Genomic DNA, 18,133 nt, shown 5'->3' with positions numbered 1-18,133 from the left:
ATCTTGTGAAAAGGAGGTGGGAGGGATGAAGATTTCTTACGGAATCGGATCATTCTTTTGTTGTCCGACATTCTGTGGTTTTCTGCCAAATTAGACAGAAGGCTCTGAGGGTTTACGGGGCCCTCTGCAGTATCACCTTCTGGTGCACTGTGGCTCCCTAAAAAGATGGATCAATATCAACCCTGCTGATTTGCCTACAAAAGTGAAAATCCCTCAATTACACTTTTAAGACCATTATATTTAGAACACAGGTGCTCCGATGCGTAACATTTTTGAGGCTCTTGTAGCTGAAGGGAAAAAAAACCAAAACAATGACAGCCGTAAGCAAAAAGGATCTTTGATTTGGTTAAAAGTGAAGTGAGAATTGGATTTTATCAATATCTCCTCTTTCAGCTTTGGGGAGACACCAGAAAATACCCCTCGCAATTTCCACTGCACTAAGACTTGTGTCCCTACTGAGCCCTGTAAGTAAGAATGGGCAATGCAAGACGATGCCCTATGAAATCCAGTTACCTTTTCTGGTAACCTTCTGCAAAATGATTAGAAATGTTCAGCATGTTTATGCTTGTGCAAAACAGCGAATTAAGTATCCATTCACCATCTAAAACTCCTGTGAAGATACTGGGGAGGGCAGGGGGTGTTTGTTGTTTAAACTTAGTCCATGCTGGTATCATTCCCTTCCCAGATTTTTTTCTCTCCGACTTGTAGGCAATCTGGCAGCAAAGCACCCAACAAGAAAACAAATCAAGAGGAATTGGATGAGCAGCAATTGAAATTCCTTGACATTGTCCATTACCATGTAAAATAATTAGTGCAGGTTTTCCCTTCTTTCCAAATTAACTTTGAAACTGGAGCTACAGAGCTGCAAGTATAATTAGCGGCAATTAATAGTACTTGACAAACCATTATGAAAGTTTTTTTGCCACACTCCTTTAATGAAGATAGCACATCCCAAATAGTGTGACCTCTGACTAACCAAAGGTCAGCAATGTCCCCCTGACAGCAATAAGCGCTGGCCATTGCACTCCCACTTATCCAAAACACACTTCCCCAACTCCTTCTGAGATCCCAGCGTGTTGGGAAGTGATACGCACGCAAAGTGCATCTGGGGCCAATTCTTGTGCTACTCAGCGCAAGGCGAGTCTTAGTTTCCATCACAGCAATCTTTACCAGTCAACTTCTCTAATAATGGCTAAAAGGTTGCTTGTCATTCAAAAAGACAAAGCACACCAATTAAGAAGAAAAAAACATCTATGATTTCTTTACAAAGCATGGTAGCATTTTTCTCCTTGGAGGAAATTCTAATCGTGTTGACTATTTGTACCTCATTGTCTGAATAGGATTTCATTCTTAATTACACCACACTCGAACACAAATCTAAGGCTGTGCAACTGCATAAAGATATAGAAGAAAAATGATTCGGGTAATATAAAATTTACATAAATATTTTATGAGCAATTACTATAGTTAGGGGTTTTTTTTATATAATCACAAGTATTACTTGAAGCCTCATGCTATAAGAATGGTGAAAGATTTGAATGCTTTTACTCTTGAAATATCACAATTGTGAAAATTCCCTGTTTACCAATGGTTTTATTCCCCCCACAAAATGACAAACCCCAACAATTATTTAATACTCAGAAACATAAAAGCTACATGAGATTTGTGACTACATTTGGTCAAGTTTACAAACTCCTTTTAGTGGGAAAAAGGCAGTTGATGTTTGCTCTGGGATCAGTGAAGACCAGGAGGGATGAAAGGAGGTAAAGGGAAAGGAAAAAAAAACCAGAACAATAAAAGAAAAAACCATTCAGACACAAGAGAAAAATCTTAATTGAATTAAGAATACCTTATTAAATTGTTAATTTATATACCGCATTTATATTTACAGTCTATAGAAAATGTAAAACTGTTACTTAAGCAAATAAATTTTTACAGTTTTTCCTGGTTGTTATTTCTCTGTTATAAAGTCTGACCAGTATAATTACGGGTATAAAATAAAAGGAAATATTCTTATAATGAGATTGTGAGGTCTGAAGAGCAAATATGATTTCAAACAACACATAACTGGATGACAGCAACAGGTAACTTTATAACTTCACCTTTTCTTTCACAAGAACGAACTGTGGAGTAAGAAACAGAATTTAGGAAGCATTTTTTTGTGTTTTTTAGAGATGAACATTTCAGCAGTAGAGGTCAAGAAAAACATATCTTTTTCCCAGAGCAAGAACCTTCCTAGGCTTGTGAAATGCGAAACTGTCAATAAAAAAAAATATTTTTTTAAATTATTTTTCTAGAGAATAACAAAAAATTGAAATAACGTGTATGGAACTGAACTGGAAGATGAATGCAGTTTAGAAAAACTGGAATGCTGCTTAAAACACCTTCCTCAGTTGTTTTTCAACTGTGGAATCACTGGCAGGAATCTGTTTTGTAAGTTAACCAACTAAAAAAGCAGCCTTCAAGATACCAGATTTTGAAATTACTGAGATAATTAGCATATAGATTTTGAAATTACTGAGATAAATTAGCATATAGATTTAACAGCTGACATCTTGGTAGGAAAAAATCATCCCTTGCAGTATCAACACCCATGACTGCACTAGCACCAAGTTGAAATCATAATAAATTAGTAAAGTCTATTTAAAGAATGGTTTGAGTGGTGGTAACTTTCAAAACCTGGGGTAATCTTGAATTACTGGCAAGAAGAAAGGAAATTTAGAAACTTAGGTCAAAATATTTAAAACTGCCCTCTTCTTTTGGCCAGATTCCTACAAAGATTCAGTGATGCTGAGCTGTTTACCTAGAGGTGCTTTGCTTTTACATATTTATGGATGTGGGGAAACATTAAAGTGATTTAGTCTATCAGCAATGGTGTTAGCTTATTGACCAATGCTTGGCTTAGTAATGCCACCTGTTCTGCCTAATTGAATTAAAAAGGAAAAACAACCAACAGAAACATACAGCGAAAAGAAAACCACCTTTGCATCTGGCAGACAGAAAACTGAAAAAGCAAACCCTATTTTCGTATGTGAAAATACAGCAAAGGCTACAAGACAATCAGGATAATTAAGACCTTTTCTGTTGCTGGGTTCTGTTCAGACTACGAAATTCAGAACCAGCTGAGGGAGCACTTTGGGTGGTTTGCTTTAAATGGGGTACAACAACAGTGCTTTACCTGTTCAGCCGGTAGGATTTTAGGCTTCCCCTGCTCTTGCAGTTTCAGTGCACAAAAAAATCAATCCAAACAACTCAAGCAGCAGAACAAATACCTCCAAGTACCTGCCTATTTCCTAACCTCAAAGTAAAGCAATGGACTCGTGCAGCTTTAGTAGTTTTTATGGTGCTGTATTTGCAGTAGTTGTCCTTAGATAAAAACCACGTGCAGTGCCATCTCCACTCTCTGGCATAAACACACTGCTGTGTGTTAGCACGACTGGCTTGTGCTGCCATCAGTGTCAGCAGAAACAGAGCAAGTCCCTTGCCTGCACTCTTGAAGCCCGGTGGTTTTTCTTGCCTCTGGCACCGTGGGAAACCAAAAAGTAACTCTCCCAAAACAAAATCTCCTCCTAATGCATCATTAAGAGGCTACGTACAAAACTAACATGCACCCTCCAAAATGGGTATTTCCTGTATAGCATGACCATGTTATCACAAAGAATGTAAGCTAAATTTAAATCTTCTTTCCCTAAATAATATTAACCTTCTTGCCAGTCAGCCAGATTTCAAATTGGTTTGTTGTTCATGTTGCTTTCTGCTTCTGAGTGCCTTCATTGTATGTTCCAGGAATAATTGAGTGACAACTAATTATAGTCTTCTGATCACATGAAGGAAAATAAAGAAAGTAGAAAGTAACTAAAAAGCTAAAAAAAAATTGGCAGCATCACAAGTTCTGCTTCTCTCTAAATGACAAACAGCACTTCCCCACTGTGTTACTAAAATCTATAGATCATCTTACAGACAAAGGAAAATACATTCCTTGCATATGCGGTACCTTTTGGCAAAAATTAATTGAAAACTGCTTATCAGAGCAGCTGGATAGAGGATGCTCATACAATCTTCTACCAGGCTTCATCAGACCAAAGTATTTTTCTGCACAGCAGCCAAATGAGAACACTGTGCTTCAAGGAAAAACAACAATACATCGAGTGAGGAAAACTAACCAGAGATTAGTGTCACCTTCTCATTTGGCTAAGGACACACAGAGAGGGACTAACAAACACCATATGCTTTACCTGACCAGGCGCAATGCCCTATAGCTGAACCGCTGGCAATAAACACAGGCTTGCAAATGGGGCCATTCAGACATAGATGAGATGTTCCTCTCTAGGAATTTTGTAAATTTACACCCAAAGGAGGGGGTACAGCAGCCCAGCTTCCCATGCTGCTGATTGCTCTGAGAGCATCTCTCTGTGAGCACAGCAATGTTGCAGGGACTGTGCTGCACCAACACTATTTAACATAGACCACAAGTTAGGAGACAACAATCTTGGAGTAGCAAATCACCAGGCAGCTTTATTGCTAGAAGCAGCAACACCCGAGCCAGAGGATGGACAACTACCTCATGCCCTTCCACTTTTCAGCTGTGCTGTTTTCACATGCCATGCAAATTTGAGCTGCCAAACCCAGTTGCAAACAGAGAATAGGAGCTACTTAAATTCCCATTTCTCCAGGAGACTAAAGAAATCAGACTTTTCCCAAGCAGTGCAACAAAAAAGAGCTGTATTTATCAGGGAGCTACAGTTCCCTGCACATCATGCCTTGAACAGCTGTAGTGAGCGAGCTGGTTTCTGACGGACAGCCAAGAAGTGTAATCTGAATTACACCATCCCACTGCTTATTCAGTACCGATAGCTGATGCTACCCTCATCTCTCTTGCTGGCTTGCTTTTTTTTTTAACGTTTTGACACTAGTCCTGAAAAGGAAGGATTTAAGTTAAACCCTTTTCAATAAAGCAAATGTGTTTTTGCAATTAAAGCCACACAATTAGCACTGACAAGCTCAGGTCAGCAGAACACAGATTATGCCGTTCAAATGCTCTGCCACTCAGTGCCTCCAGGAAAAAGCTGCAGGAGAGGAGAAAAGGAAAAAGAAACCTACACACATTATTTAACAACTTGTGCTCTGATGCACTGCACCACTTGTGGATTTGTGGAGGAAGGTTCATTTATTTATTGACTTAAAATCCCTTTGGCTCTGGCCTCCTTCTCTACTGCTTCTATTCCTTCAAGACAAGAGCAAGAAGGCTGGCAAAATTTAGCAAAATTAAATTCTCAAAAAAATCTTAAACAAATTTTAAAAGACTCAAAATCTTTGCCTTAATTTCTTCCACTTGATTCTTCACAAAAAAAAAAAGCAAGCATTTGCTTAAGATCTCACTCATTCAGCCACTCTTACTGCCTAGACGCAGAAATCACAGGTTTCTCTGTCCATGCAATGACATAGTGATTGATTTTAATTGAATATTGTTGGTTTTAAAAGTACAAACAGTGTGTGCGTGCATGCATAGATCACAAAACCAGAAATCTAAGTGTGGAAGCTAAAAGAATTTCTCTCTTGCTAATTTTTACTCAGCTGTACCTAGTTTGGTTTTCTCAGAAATCTCTTTATGTCAATAACACAAACATTTGCACCTACGGATCTTCAATATTAACATGGTGACTCCCGTCTCCCTGTAAATATCCATATATTCTAAAAACAAGAGTAGCATGACAGAAAAATATAAGCAAACAGATCACTCTACCAGCACAACTGATGAGCACCACCACATCGGAAATGCAGTGCTAATTTTGGACTTGCGATCTTGATCCCATTTTTACATCTCTCAAGAAAATCTGGGCTTCACTGCCATAAATTATTAAGTCTGTGACTAAAGCTTTCTGTTTGCATCCAAGTGCTACATACATGTTTATGACATCGTTTAACTGACAATAGTACTTTAAAATTAATCTGCACAATCTGATTCAAATATTCCTGTGTCTGCATCAGTCTATTGGTTTCAGAGGTTACGAGAGAGAAATAATAGATCATACAATGTGGTAGAATTTCATATAAAGCTAAGGTTAAGTAGCTGTAACTCTAAAACACTGTATTTACATTTGTTTCCAACTCAGTGTGAAGCAAGAATCACTGGAAATCCCCAGGACAGCGACAGCATGTTCTGTTGCTCTTCTGTGTGTCAAGTTTATTCCTTCTGCAGGACAAGAGGATTCCCCTAAGAGACTGGGAATTTCCAGCATGGAATTCCCAATTCAGGAAATTCATATGCCTTACAAAATGCTAACACAGAGATTCTTAAAAAAAAAAAAGGTGGGGGTGGGGGGAGGTGGAAGGAAAAGAAAGTTAAATATCTATACTGTGCCCCTTGTGTTTAGTAATATTTTCATAGCTTCAGGGCAGAAATTGAACAATTCCCTCCTGCCAGCTATAACAGCATATATATATATATACACTCAGGCATATTTACATGTGCATAGACACACCATTTTTTATCCCTGCCAAGGATTTTGTGATAGAAAACCAAGCTATTTGTTGAGTTTCAGTTGTGGACTTGTACCCAAATGAAAATTTTCCTTTTAAAGCCAGTTTAATTTGAATTGTGCTTCCTTATTAGTTTTTATAATTCAAATGAAAAGCAGCGCACATCCTTTAGTACACTTTATTCTACAGGTGATGTAAAAAAAAAAACCAAAATAATCAACCTTACGACCTGCAGTTTCAGTTGCACCAAGGAGAAATTTGCGTGGAATATATAATGAAAATGCAGATATATAGATCATGTTTCTTACCGTGTCCCCAGGCTTGACAGAAACTGCCACAACTGCTCCAGGCATGGGAGATCTCAAAATGCTGGAGGTGTCCTCTGCTGCTTTCTCTGGCATGTACTTGCTCAGCTCTGCAGCAACCTTCGTCAGTATTTGTATTTTGTACTAAAGAATAGGAAGAGGAATATTTTAGAAAACTGCACTTTAACTCAAGTCAACAATCTGCGCTGTTTTATGCTGTGTTTTTATATAATACATCTGTTAATGTATGCTTCACAGAGTGGCTGAAAATCACTGTTTGGAATATTTATTCAGAGTTTTGTTTTCAGGATACAGAAAAAAAATACGCAACCCCAATCTGCAGCAATGAGCACGTAAAAGGAAAGAATCAAGGGCAGTAAAGAAATGTCAGCTTCATTTATAAAGCAGGACTACAGAGGGAAGATATACATTAAAAAAAAAATACCCTTATGTTTACTGCACTTTAGAGGATTTGTGCTGTGCTGAATGGGAAATTGACCTTTTGAGAAAGACTGCCAGATATTTTTAATGACATGACTGATTTTAAACATTGCATTCACTTTTTAAAGCTTTCTTTTTATCACATATTTAATGTTTAAAGTTAATAACTTGCTTAGATTTTGTGATTAAAACATACTAAGCCATTTCGATGCCTTTTTTTTTTTCATGCAGAAACAGAATAATGGAACGTTGTGGTTGTCCTGAATATACTTTATCTGTAATAGAAACTGCTCAGCAGCTGTTATCTACCTTGAGAAAAAGGAGTGTTTTCTCTGGTATGTTTTATAGCGATTAGAAATATCAGAATACGAGGAACCTCAAGTGTCTGTGAGCATCCCTTTAAACCAAACCTCTCTGAACACAGACAAGTGTGCAGGCTAATTTCAGCTCCCTGCTTTTAGTGTTTAAAAACTTGTAAGCGCTTTGACAGCACTCAGATGGCCTTCACGGTTGTCCCAGTGCACTTGAAACCGAATGCCCAAGGCCAGTAGATGGCAGCAGGTCTCTGCGTGAAACTCCAGCCTCACCAAGGCCAGAGCAAGACCAGTACCACGCTTCATCAATAATTTAAACAAAGGTTTTAATAATAAGCAATGGGTGAACTGCATTTACAATTCAAATGTGTATTTTGCTGATGTAAAGTTCAACACCTTGCTTTGAACAGTATGTTTTCCTCCAAAACAATTAGCTATTGTTTTATTAGCAATAAAGTGTCTTTACATTTCATTTTTACATGGACAGAAAAAATCTGATATCCTTATGGTGAAGGTAAAGGGAGACTCTACCTTCTGCTTCTGTAGAGAGCAGAACAAGGTATTTAGAAATACATGCAGAAGGGTGATTAATTCTGCAATGACATCTTTAAAAGGCAGCTTTCAAAGCCAAATTAAAAATACATAACAGAGGATTATCATCCTCCGTAAATGGCGTTTGGACACACAAGATTATGTGCAATGAGCAGTGCAGCCGTTCAGTTAGAAACACTTGCTTCTGATCAGAAATACAAGCAAATGGTTAAACGAACCAATCTCCCACCCCAGTAAATGTAATAAAACGCCACAAGAGTATCTCCAGAAGCAGTAAGTGGCACCCAAAGATGTGAGAACCCCTTGCCAAAGGGGTCCCTTGGTTCCAATTGCAACGGCACAGGGAAATCAGCCCCATTTTGTATGCAAAAGGCTCCTTTAACTCCGAGCCTCCTGCAGGCATCATCACGACAATTAAGACTGTGGCACTCACATTTTCCAACCCAACATACTCCTAGCTGTCTCCCTGCACAAGCAGCTACATTCACTGTGGTGTGTTCCCTCCAGTTTCTTTTCCTACAAGTAAATGCATGCTTGCATGTACGCTGTAGGGAGAGGGGAGGCGATGCCTATAGGAGATTTGATGACAGAAGTTGCAAATAGAATTGCAGCAGTGTGACAAGTCAAATAATAACATCTTATGCGTGTTTCTTTACTCTTGAGTGTCTGTTTTGCAATCAAGACATACAAGTGTCTGCCAGTTTCTGAAGGATATGATCCTTAAGTGAAATTACTGTGCAAATAAAAGCTTTTTACTCCTATTAAAATTCATCTGAGTCATAAGTGGTAAGGAAAAAAAGCTTGCAGAGTGTATTCTGCTGTCAATCTAATAAACATTCTGTGCAGAGGGACTATTTATCAAAGATAAATTGTACTTAAAAGTCCTTCATTAAATCTATGGGGGGGAATATAATTACACCAAATTGCACAGTTTCAGTATCCATGGTTAGTGTCGTCTTTCTATTCAGAGTTTGAAAATAAAGATAAAAAGAAAAAAGGGAAGAACACAGAAATAAGTTACATTTGTTGACCATATTGTCGCCTCTTTCAAGAGACTATTTTGATATGATTTCAAGGGATTGGGTTTAGATGCCATTTAGGTATTTTAAACCACACACAACCCTTCTGAGCTCCTCACTTTCAAAATTTAATCTTGAAGTGAATGCTAGACCATACACATTCATCTAGGTTACAGTGTTTCGCAGGGACTGAAATACAGAATTCCCCATGCACTCCACAACATACAGCAGGGGCAGGGGGGGAGGAATATGTTCCTCAGTATGCTGCACTTTAAAGCTTAGTTCTCCACACCAAGTTAAAATATCCCTACCAAACATTGTTTTTACTATCTTTATAATTTTCATATCTTTTAGATTCCTTTCTCTGCAGGACTCCTGCTTTGCTTGGAGTGAGATGTAAGAGTCAGTACACTCAAAGCTTTAAAACACAGGTCTTTGTTATTGATGAGATGTTCCTTTTCCTTTTGTATTTGTTTATTGTTCTTTAGTCTGTTTGGGGGATAAGCAAGTTATTGTAATCAAAAAGGAAAAAATAACAACAGTAAACTTCTGGGGAAAGGCCTTTTTTGGCACAGTTGCTTCAGGAATGACCTTTCAGAATATAAAAAGACAAAGCCCAAAGAAAGGTTCCTTCTTTAAGATTAGCTTTGATGTGTTTCTACTGCTGGCTGGACCCCACTAAATACCCACATAAGTGTCCCTTTGTAAGGCTGTTTCTTATTTCTAGGAGCTGAGCTGCGCAGAGAGGGTGTAGGGGGCTGAGCACCTAACAGAAGGTGCATCTTGTGGGCACCACAAGGCTCTCTGGGAGATCACATCAAACAACGCCTGCCAGTGCCACTTAAAGATAATTGAGAATATACCCTACTTTTCCATTCCATAATTAACACTGCCGCTGTGCCTTTGATTTAGTGAGGACAACGCTGTACATACAAAGCAGAAGTTTTGATATGCTACTAATGGACTGCAGATGAGGTTCAAGCTTTTTTTTCCTCCATCCTCACAAGGAGGAGGCAGAGATGGGAGAAAGAAGGGGCATAAACTGGGGAAGGCTGTAAAGTTTGGGTTATAAATAGGGACCAGAAGGTTTGCACTGGCCTGAACCAGAAGAAACATCTGTTGGAGTCATAAATAGATGGCAGGTGGACTCTCAAAGCAAGGAAATCTGCTAGCCATCGGATCTGAGCTGATGAGTAGTTGTCACCAGCCACTGCTTCACTCCACGGGGTTTCAGAGCCTAATTCTGCCAACCAAAGTAAAGTAAATAAAGAGGTACCAAAAAGGAGCCATATATCTTTTGATGGCATTGAAAACAGGTGCTTTTCTTCCTCAAGACTGCTGGAGTCCATAATCAGTTATCAAAAATTATAGTAGGGAAAAGCAACGTTAATAGTTTTTTAAGGGTAACAGTATCCTGTCCTGCCTCTCCCACTAAATGAATTGGATGTTTATGTAACACAAAGCTACCTCTTACAACAAAATCACTGTGACAAAATAGAAGAAAACAAAAATGTGCAATAATGGCAATGCAAAGGAGCCGGGGGGGGGGGGGGTGGGGGTGAAAGCAAATACAGCAAAAATTATATCTTGGGTTTTGTAGATAAAGTCCATACCCATGCCTCAAGTGTGAGTAGACAAGTAGACCAGCTCCTACAAAAAAAGGTGGCCAGGCTACATATGACCCCACTTTTGCTTAAAACCAAGTCCTGTAGTTTTCACAGATATGGTTCCCTTGCTGTGTACAACAGAATATTATAAACCTTCACTAAATGCTCAAAACTGCACTCTGTTACATCTCACATTAGTTTATTGAACACGATCTTCCCTGTACACCTGAAACTTGCATCTGCAGAAGCTGTAAGTGTTCAAACTCCACTGGAGATTGTATAGAGCCGTCTAATATATCACCACCCATGTGTTACTTACAGCAGTGTTTGGACTACTGACCAGATGTGAATTTTCAGTACACTTTACCTAAATGTTCAACCATGTTCCTCAAACGTCTGTCATTCTTGTGGTCAGAAGAGTGAAAACCTGATGTAGCTCAGATTTCAGTAGAGAAAATTGTCTGCTGCGAGTCTTCATTATTTTCACTACAGTCTCATTTCTGGAATCAGCAAAATTTATTAACTGTGGTTACGTAATTTCCCTTTAACATTCCTAATCCACATCCTTCCCCAAGGCAGTTAACTGTTCTTACCTGGGGTTGGACAGTCATAGATTCACAAGTAGTTTGCTATTCAGTATTTGTTCAAAGCAATACTATGCAATGTTCCAGTGCTGAACACAATGACCACGCTGCTTTTTTTTTATTAACCATTGCACATTTTAACACCATGACCATACCCTTGCCTAGATTTCCAGCACGGCATCTAAACAGGAAAATGATGTATTTATTCCATATTACTTGAAGGTGTCAGGCGGCAGCTTTTTTCAGAGTCAAGGATTTCTTACTCAACAAGGAGATAATGACATTTTGCAAATCACAGAGGGTTTCTTCCCAGCTCTGAATTCTAGACCTAATTTGCTTCCACAGGGTGGTGGTGAGGACTGGCATGAACACCTGCACAAAATAATGGCGCTTTTAGTCTAGTGGAGGAACGAACACTCATGCTACGGAGACAGTTAAAAATAAATAAATATTTTTTTAACAAAAATAATGAGGCGAGAGGGAAAGAAAAGAGAGAAGCCTCACCACCATATAGCACACGCTCCGGCAGCAGAAACTTAATTAGAATTGTAATTCAGCCACATTTCCCACTTTCCATCCCTTGTGTGATGCATAATTAACACTCTAGAGAAACCTACCAAGGGTTAAAGCTGGGCAAAAATACATCCCCCTCCGCTTCAGACTCGGGCTGAACAGGCAGAAGCCAAAATAAGAAAAAAGGAAAAAAAAAAAAAAAGAAAACCAAAACCGTACAGACTGAAAGCTTGGAGACGTCCTTCTCTTGGAGGCAGCATGCGGGCTGGAAGGTGAAGGGAGCAGGGAGGGAGCCGGGCGGAGGAGCCGCCTGCTCGCCCCGGGCTTTGACAACTCCATCAGCGCAGTCTCAAGGTAGCTGTCAATCAGGATGCATCATTTAATACAACAGCTCACTAAGGATTTTTTCTCCCGCAACCCACATGACAGCGGAGCTACAGCTCTATTTATACCAGCGCCCAGTTGTGTTTACAGCGCTGCTGTAATTAGGAAAGATGCAACAGGCAGCGAATATTATTCGGATTCCCGGTTTGCCACGCTGCCGGGTAAAGCGCGATCCTGCTTCACGGAGTCACGCTAAATGACAAAAGCGCTATTTTCTTCCGTCTCCGTGCTCAGACAGCACTTCATTTGCAGCTATCTATAATTAGATTAATGGTGTAGTGCCGTACAAAGCGAGCCCACTTCACATCAGATAGCGTATGAATTAGGACAAACACTTATTTCAATTCCAGGCAGAGAAAGCAGTGACTGGGGTATTTAGCATACCCTTTATGGTGGAATGAGATGTTAATTGTGTACCATTACCTCTAAACTGCTTGCTTGTTGTATAAATCACTGTGCTAATTGATGCAGAGATAGAAACGTAGCCACAGGCAAGAAAGCAACGGAATGAGAGCTGAAGATGGTGGATAAAGGATTATCGAGTACAACCATATGGAGATGAGGTTCCTTTGAAACCTGCCCACAAGCAGCACCACTATGAACTACAGGGGGAAAAGTGCTGCACTGATGCGTAAGAAAAAAACAAATTATCTTTTACATCATCGTTTCAGAACGGATTCTTAGGAGCGTACTCGAGCCAAGCAGAAAACTGAAGAATAAACGTGTGTAATGAGCCTCAACACACGCTTCCAAAAGAGAAGTAGCAGGCTAAGCATGCCCTGGGAATAGTCACCACATTGCCTGGATTTCAGGGGCCCGAGTTAATAAGTAACACTTGCAAACTATCCAGAGCAGATGTTCCCCTGACCCATCTGAGGACTAGAAATGCAGACTCTGTGAACAGAAACTCTGTCTGTGCTAATAAACAAACAAACAGCCCAAGAAATTCAAGTGGCTACATTCAAGTGGTTAGATGTCCTAATGGGGAGAAAGAAGGAAAGCAGCTTTTACACACCTTTAGTAACAACTATTAGCCCACGCACAAGAAAATCACGGAAGATCCCCCTGCGTGTGCAGGGGAAGCAAGAGCGGAGAATCTCTCAGAAGTAACAAGTAGCTGTGCAAGAAGCACCACAACAAATGAAGCCTGGGGTTGGAGTTATTTCCACATCTAAAACAGCACTATAGCCACGAAGGCATTCATAGTATCAAAGAATCATAGAATCACTAGGTTGGAAAAGACCCACTGGATCATCGAGTCCAACCATTCGTAACTGCATTCCCCAGTATTGATTCTCTCGCCTTAAATAAACGGTGAGTTTGACCAAGCCCTCTGCCCACATTCTCTACCACACAGATTTGCAGCTTTCCCTTCTAGCTGGACACCTTTTATTCGTGAAATAGGTTGGACCATAATGCTTTTAGGACCCTTCCCCTTCTGCTGTGTTTGCCCTAAGGTGATAAATTGAATCAAAGTTAGTGGGCAGTCAGGAGAAAAAAGTGCACACAACTGACATCCAAGCATGCCTGCCTGGGCTTCGATTTCTTAGCAAAGGTGCTTAAAAATAACATTGTGAAAGGAAGATGAGGTTCAATTCCATCTTGACCATTGCATTCAAGGGCAAGCCAACTGGGTGACACGCTCACCTTCGAGCCATGCTTCCTCCCATACAGACACTGAAAATGAATTTGGCTCTAGTATGTATGATGGAGTCAACACCGCTGGACTCCAAATCATCTCCCCTCTGCCCCCAAATTATTACGAAAACTTTTTTTTTTCAAGCTTCTTGTTCAGAAAACTTGGTTGAACTTGCACACACCTAAGACTTAGCTTCATACTTTGATCATTAACAAAATGCTAGCAACTGAAATACTACTCGGTGTCCTGTTCTATGAAAATGTATTTCCCTCACTCAACATGATACTTGAGCAAATGCTGACTTTCAGCCATGAGCTCTAAGATCTTAGCACGGTGAAATAAACTTCTGAAAAATACAAGTTATCTTCCCCCTAAGTGTTCAATCCCCACTATTCTTCAAGTGTTTGATACTGCCTTAGCTTAAAAGAGCAAAGGGAATGCATTATACCTCCTAGATATCTCACTGTCCTAAGGTTCATTAAAACGAGCAAGACAGGCATTTTCTAACCATGTTTTAAATTTTCTTTTGGAACTACTTATTTTTCCTACATATGCTAATTATTAATGGGCGAGGGCGTACAGTGTTTCAGTAGTGTTTAGTGACCTCAGTTGCCAAAGAAATACACATAACAAATATATATGTGTATGTGTATCCACGTATATAAGGGAGGGCTTAGGGGTGGACAGTTATCCATTACAAACAAGCAGTGCTAATGTACAAATTACTGCTTGCTGCAAAATCAAGTGAATAGCAGAAGAGAAACGCGTATTGGCTGATGAAGCGCTTCAATTACTTTGAGGGGAACCTTTAAATTATTTCCAACACAGTACACCAAACAGGAATGAGTAAAGCGATGTTAAAGACAGCATCCACTGTTTTGAAATGACTCAACAGTTTAGATTTTGGTCACCAAACATAAAAAGCCTGTGGATTATCCTCCTTTATCACTGAAGCTTATAACTTTTAGGAAACACTAGGTATACTTGACCAACCAAAGAGACCTATGAAACAAATGGCAGTAGGAAAAAAACTGTGTTGACTACTTCGAAATAACACCTCCCAGGTGTGGCTAGCTGACATAAATAGAAACCTATTGAAGAAATAAGCTGTGAAAGTCTGTAATAGTCCTGTTCCTAATCATTAATCATGTTTTTTTAAACCATTTAAACTAGCCCATTACAGCCTGCAGCAAAATGCCAACACTCCCATCACTTGCCTGTCAGCAGTGCTGGTGTTAACAGAGCAGAATATATGGTTTCCATGACCGTGCCTCAATTCTACAGCATTTGCTACCTTTAATTGAAAAAGGCAGTTAAACACAAGGTAAATCATTCAGTTAACTAAGCTGTTTAATAACACATAATTGATAACGTCAGTATGTTACAGTGACATAATGCATCATTTTCATCACTCTTATGCTTCAAATACAGTCAACTTATACTTCAAACATTTATTTTATATCTACTACTTAATGAAAAACCAAGGGAGAACCACTTTGAGTACCAGATGTGGAACACACTTCCAATATACAGCACTACCTCAACTTATCTGTGTGTTGGTTAGAAACAGGTTCCTTCCACAACGCTTGCAAGTTTATGAAAACGGTTTAGTTATGTCATTAGCAACTTGCTTTTTGTCTCAAAACACCAGAAGCTCCTACTGAAATAACACATATTTCTTTGATAAAATCTGTTGAAAATAAGAGCATGAAAAAATCTGCACAAGAAAAAGCAGCTACTTGTTTCCTGAAATGTGTCCCAATTTTGCAAGCTTTTGGCTAACCTTTCACATGTAGCCAGGCCAACACTAGCAATCAGGACTTGTTGTTATTATATGGCAAATCACATGCTTAATTGTTTACAAAATCATACCCCCTAAAATATGGAATATGAACTGGAGCAGGAAAATATATATTATCAGCTATGTACAGACAGTGAACTTAAACATGACTAACCCCATTATACAGTTCAGTGGGGTTTAACATGAATTAATTAAAAAAAATTATTTCTATGAGTATCTTAAATGGACTTGTTTATTACATAACAGTTAAAATGCAACCACTGACAAGAACCATGAAATTCTCTCTTGATCATGAAGCAGAGAACAAGCAGATGATTGCAAAGTGGGACAGGTTTTTGGGTAAAAAAAAAGACATCTTTCCTCAAAAAAACCCAAAACCAAATAAACAAACAAACGAAAGCGCAATAACTTTTAGTGACCACTACTACAGGATGCATGCAGGAAAAGAAGCTGATGGTACCAGGCAGGACAAAGCCATGCTGCCACTTTGAACCTCCATTACCTACATGCAACTATAATGTTTCTTTGCTCTGAAATTTGTATTCTATCATAGCCAAAATGGCTAGGAAGACTCAGTACTCTGAAAACGAAAATATGCTGCCTCATAAGTAGCCACTTGCTCTCCTCGTGTTCTTATAATTGAAAAGTAACTGTAGGTGGTGGCAATGATTTCACTACAACCAAGCCTTTAAACATCTTTCAGAGAGAAGTTTGGTTTAGCTGTCCTGGAGTTCACTGTTCAAGGAGAAAAGTTACGCAGACATTTGAGGTTTAAGAAGGCCAAATGCCGGGTCCTGCACTTGGGGCACAACAACCCTGTGCAGTGCTGCAGACTAGGAGAAGCCTGTCTAGAAAGCTGCCTGGAGGAGAGGGACCTGGGCGTGTTGGTTGACAGCGACTGAACATGAGCCAGCAGTGTGCCCAGGTGGCCAAGAAGGCCAATGGCATCTTGGCTTGTATCAGAAACGGTGTGACCAGCAGGTCCAGGGAGGTTATTCTCCCTCTATACTCGGCACTGGTGAGACCGCTCCTCGAATACTGTGTTCAGTTCTGGGCCCCTCACCACAAGAAGGATGTTGAGGCTCTGGAGCGAGTCCAGAGAAGAGCAACAAAGCTGGTGAAGGGGCTGGAGAACGGGTCTTACGAGGAGCGGCTGAGAGAGCTGGGGTTGTTTAGCCTGGAGAAGAGGAGGCTGAGGGGAGACCTCATTGCTCTCTACAACTACCTGAAAGGAGGTTGTAGAGAGGAGGGTGCTGGCCTCTTCTCCCAAGTGACAAGGGACAGGACAAGAGGGAATGGCCTCAAGCTCCGCCAGGGAAGATTTAGGCTGGACATTAGGAAAAAATTTTTCACAGAAAGGGTCATTGGGCACTGGAACAGGCTGCCCCGGGAGGTGGTTGATTCAGCTTCCCTGGAGGTGTTTAAGGCACGGGTGGATGAGGTGCTAAGGGGCATGGTTTAGTGTTTGATAGGAATGGTTGGACTCGATGATCTGGTGGGTCTCTTCTAACCTGGTTATTCTATGATTCTATGATCCAACTAATAAAGGTTGCAATGAACTGCACTGGCCACAGGTGATCACCAAGTTGTCTGTGTCTTGCTAAGGTAACTTGTAATGGACCCTCACAACCATAAGAAGCAAGTCCATTGATAAAGAACTGCACAAGGCTCTCACAAGCATCCTGTAGAGTCTGGTTTGACTAGAAATGTGGATGATATATGTAAGGGAATGAATTATAAAAAGGGAAAAGCCAACAACAATGTGTAGAACTATAGTACCAATTATATAGCAACCCAATACTTGTTGGATAGCAACCCAATACTATTTTTCAGCCTGGTTCATTTTGGTTAACTACAAATTTGTGAATTATTCAATAAGGAAGCCCTTTTTGAAAAGTAGTACCTGATCTGGGGCACAATACATCCAACCCTAGGAAAAAAACAAACTATTGAGTAGAACCGATTTACAGAAATGTCAAGCATATGCCACGATTTCTAGACATCAATGTTTTTCCTCCTCTGGGTGGCCAAGGAATAATAAATGTTTGACTCCTCTTCCCTTTAAGCTCAGCATTACTTTTGGCATTCACTTAAGCGGAAGAAAAAGCAGAGCACAGAGGCCTTTCCTTCGCTGTCAGGCTACCTACAAGTACATACAACATTTAGATGGGTCTTATTTTCCACTGACTGCAAAATGGTTTTAGTCTGTGTTTCATATGGAGAAAATTGCAGAGCAAACTGCATTCTTTCACAGCTTACAAAGTTTTCTAATGGTTGAGCAAGCACTGGTTAGAGCTTGGTCCATTAATTTGCCTTGGAGTGCTTCCAAATATTACTTGGTAAACTACGGCACCTTTCTGTTTTGTTACGTACAGCAGGTAGCATAATGACATCTACAACTGGAGAAAAATGCATGAAGGAAGCCAAAGGTTTTTTTACAAAGATTAGATTCAGACTTCAAAGCTCTCTGGATTGAAATATGGATTTAATGAAG

The 18,133-nt window shown here is 39.8% G+C and overlaps 1 protein-coding gene across 1 annotated transcript in view; it reads right to left on the bottom strand.

Moving 5' to 3' along the window:
• Positions 1–18,133, bottom strand: part of PCCA (propionyl-CoA carboxylase subunit alpha) — a 289,215-nt gene that overhangs the window by 9,905 nt on the left and 261,177 nt on the right. Inside the window, exon 22 of the mRNA XM_069878949.1 lies at positions 6,789–6,929. Coding sequence (XP_069735050.1) covers positions 6,789–6,929 — 141 coding nt within the window. The remainder of the gene's footprint in view (positions 1–6,788; positions 6,930–18,133) is intronic.

Source organism: Phaenicophaeus curvirostris, chromosome 1, assembly GCF_032191515.1.
Source record: "Phaenicophaeus curvirostris isolate KB17595 chromosome 1, BPBGC_Pcur_1.0, whole genome shotgun sequence".
NCBI lineage: Eukaryota > Metazoa > Chordata > Aves > Cuculiformes > Cuculidae > Phaenicophaeus > Phaenicophaeus curvirostris.
Note: the sequence above shows the minus strand (reverse complement) of the source record. Positions and strands in the feature narration are given on the sequence as shown.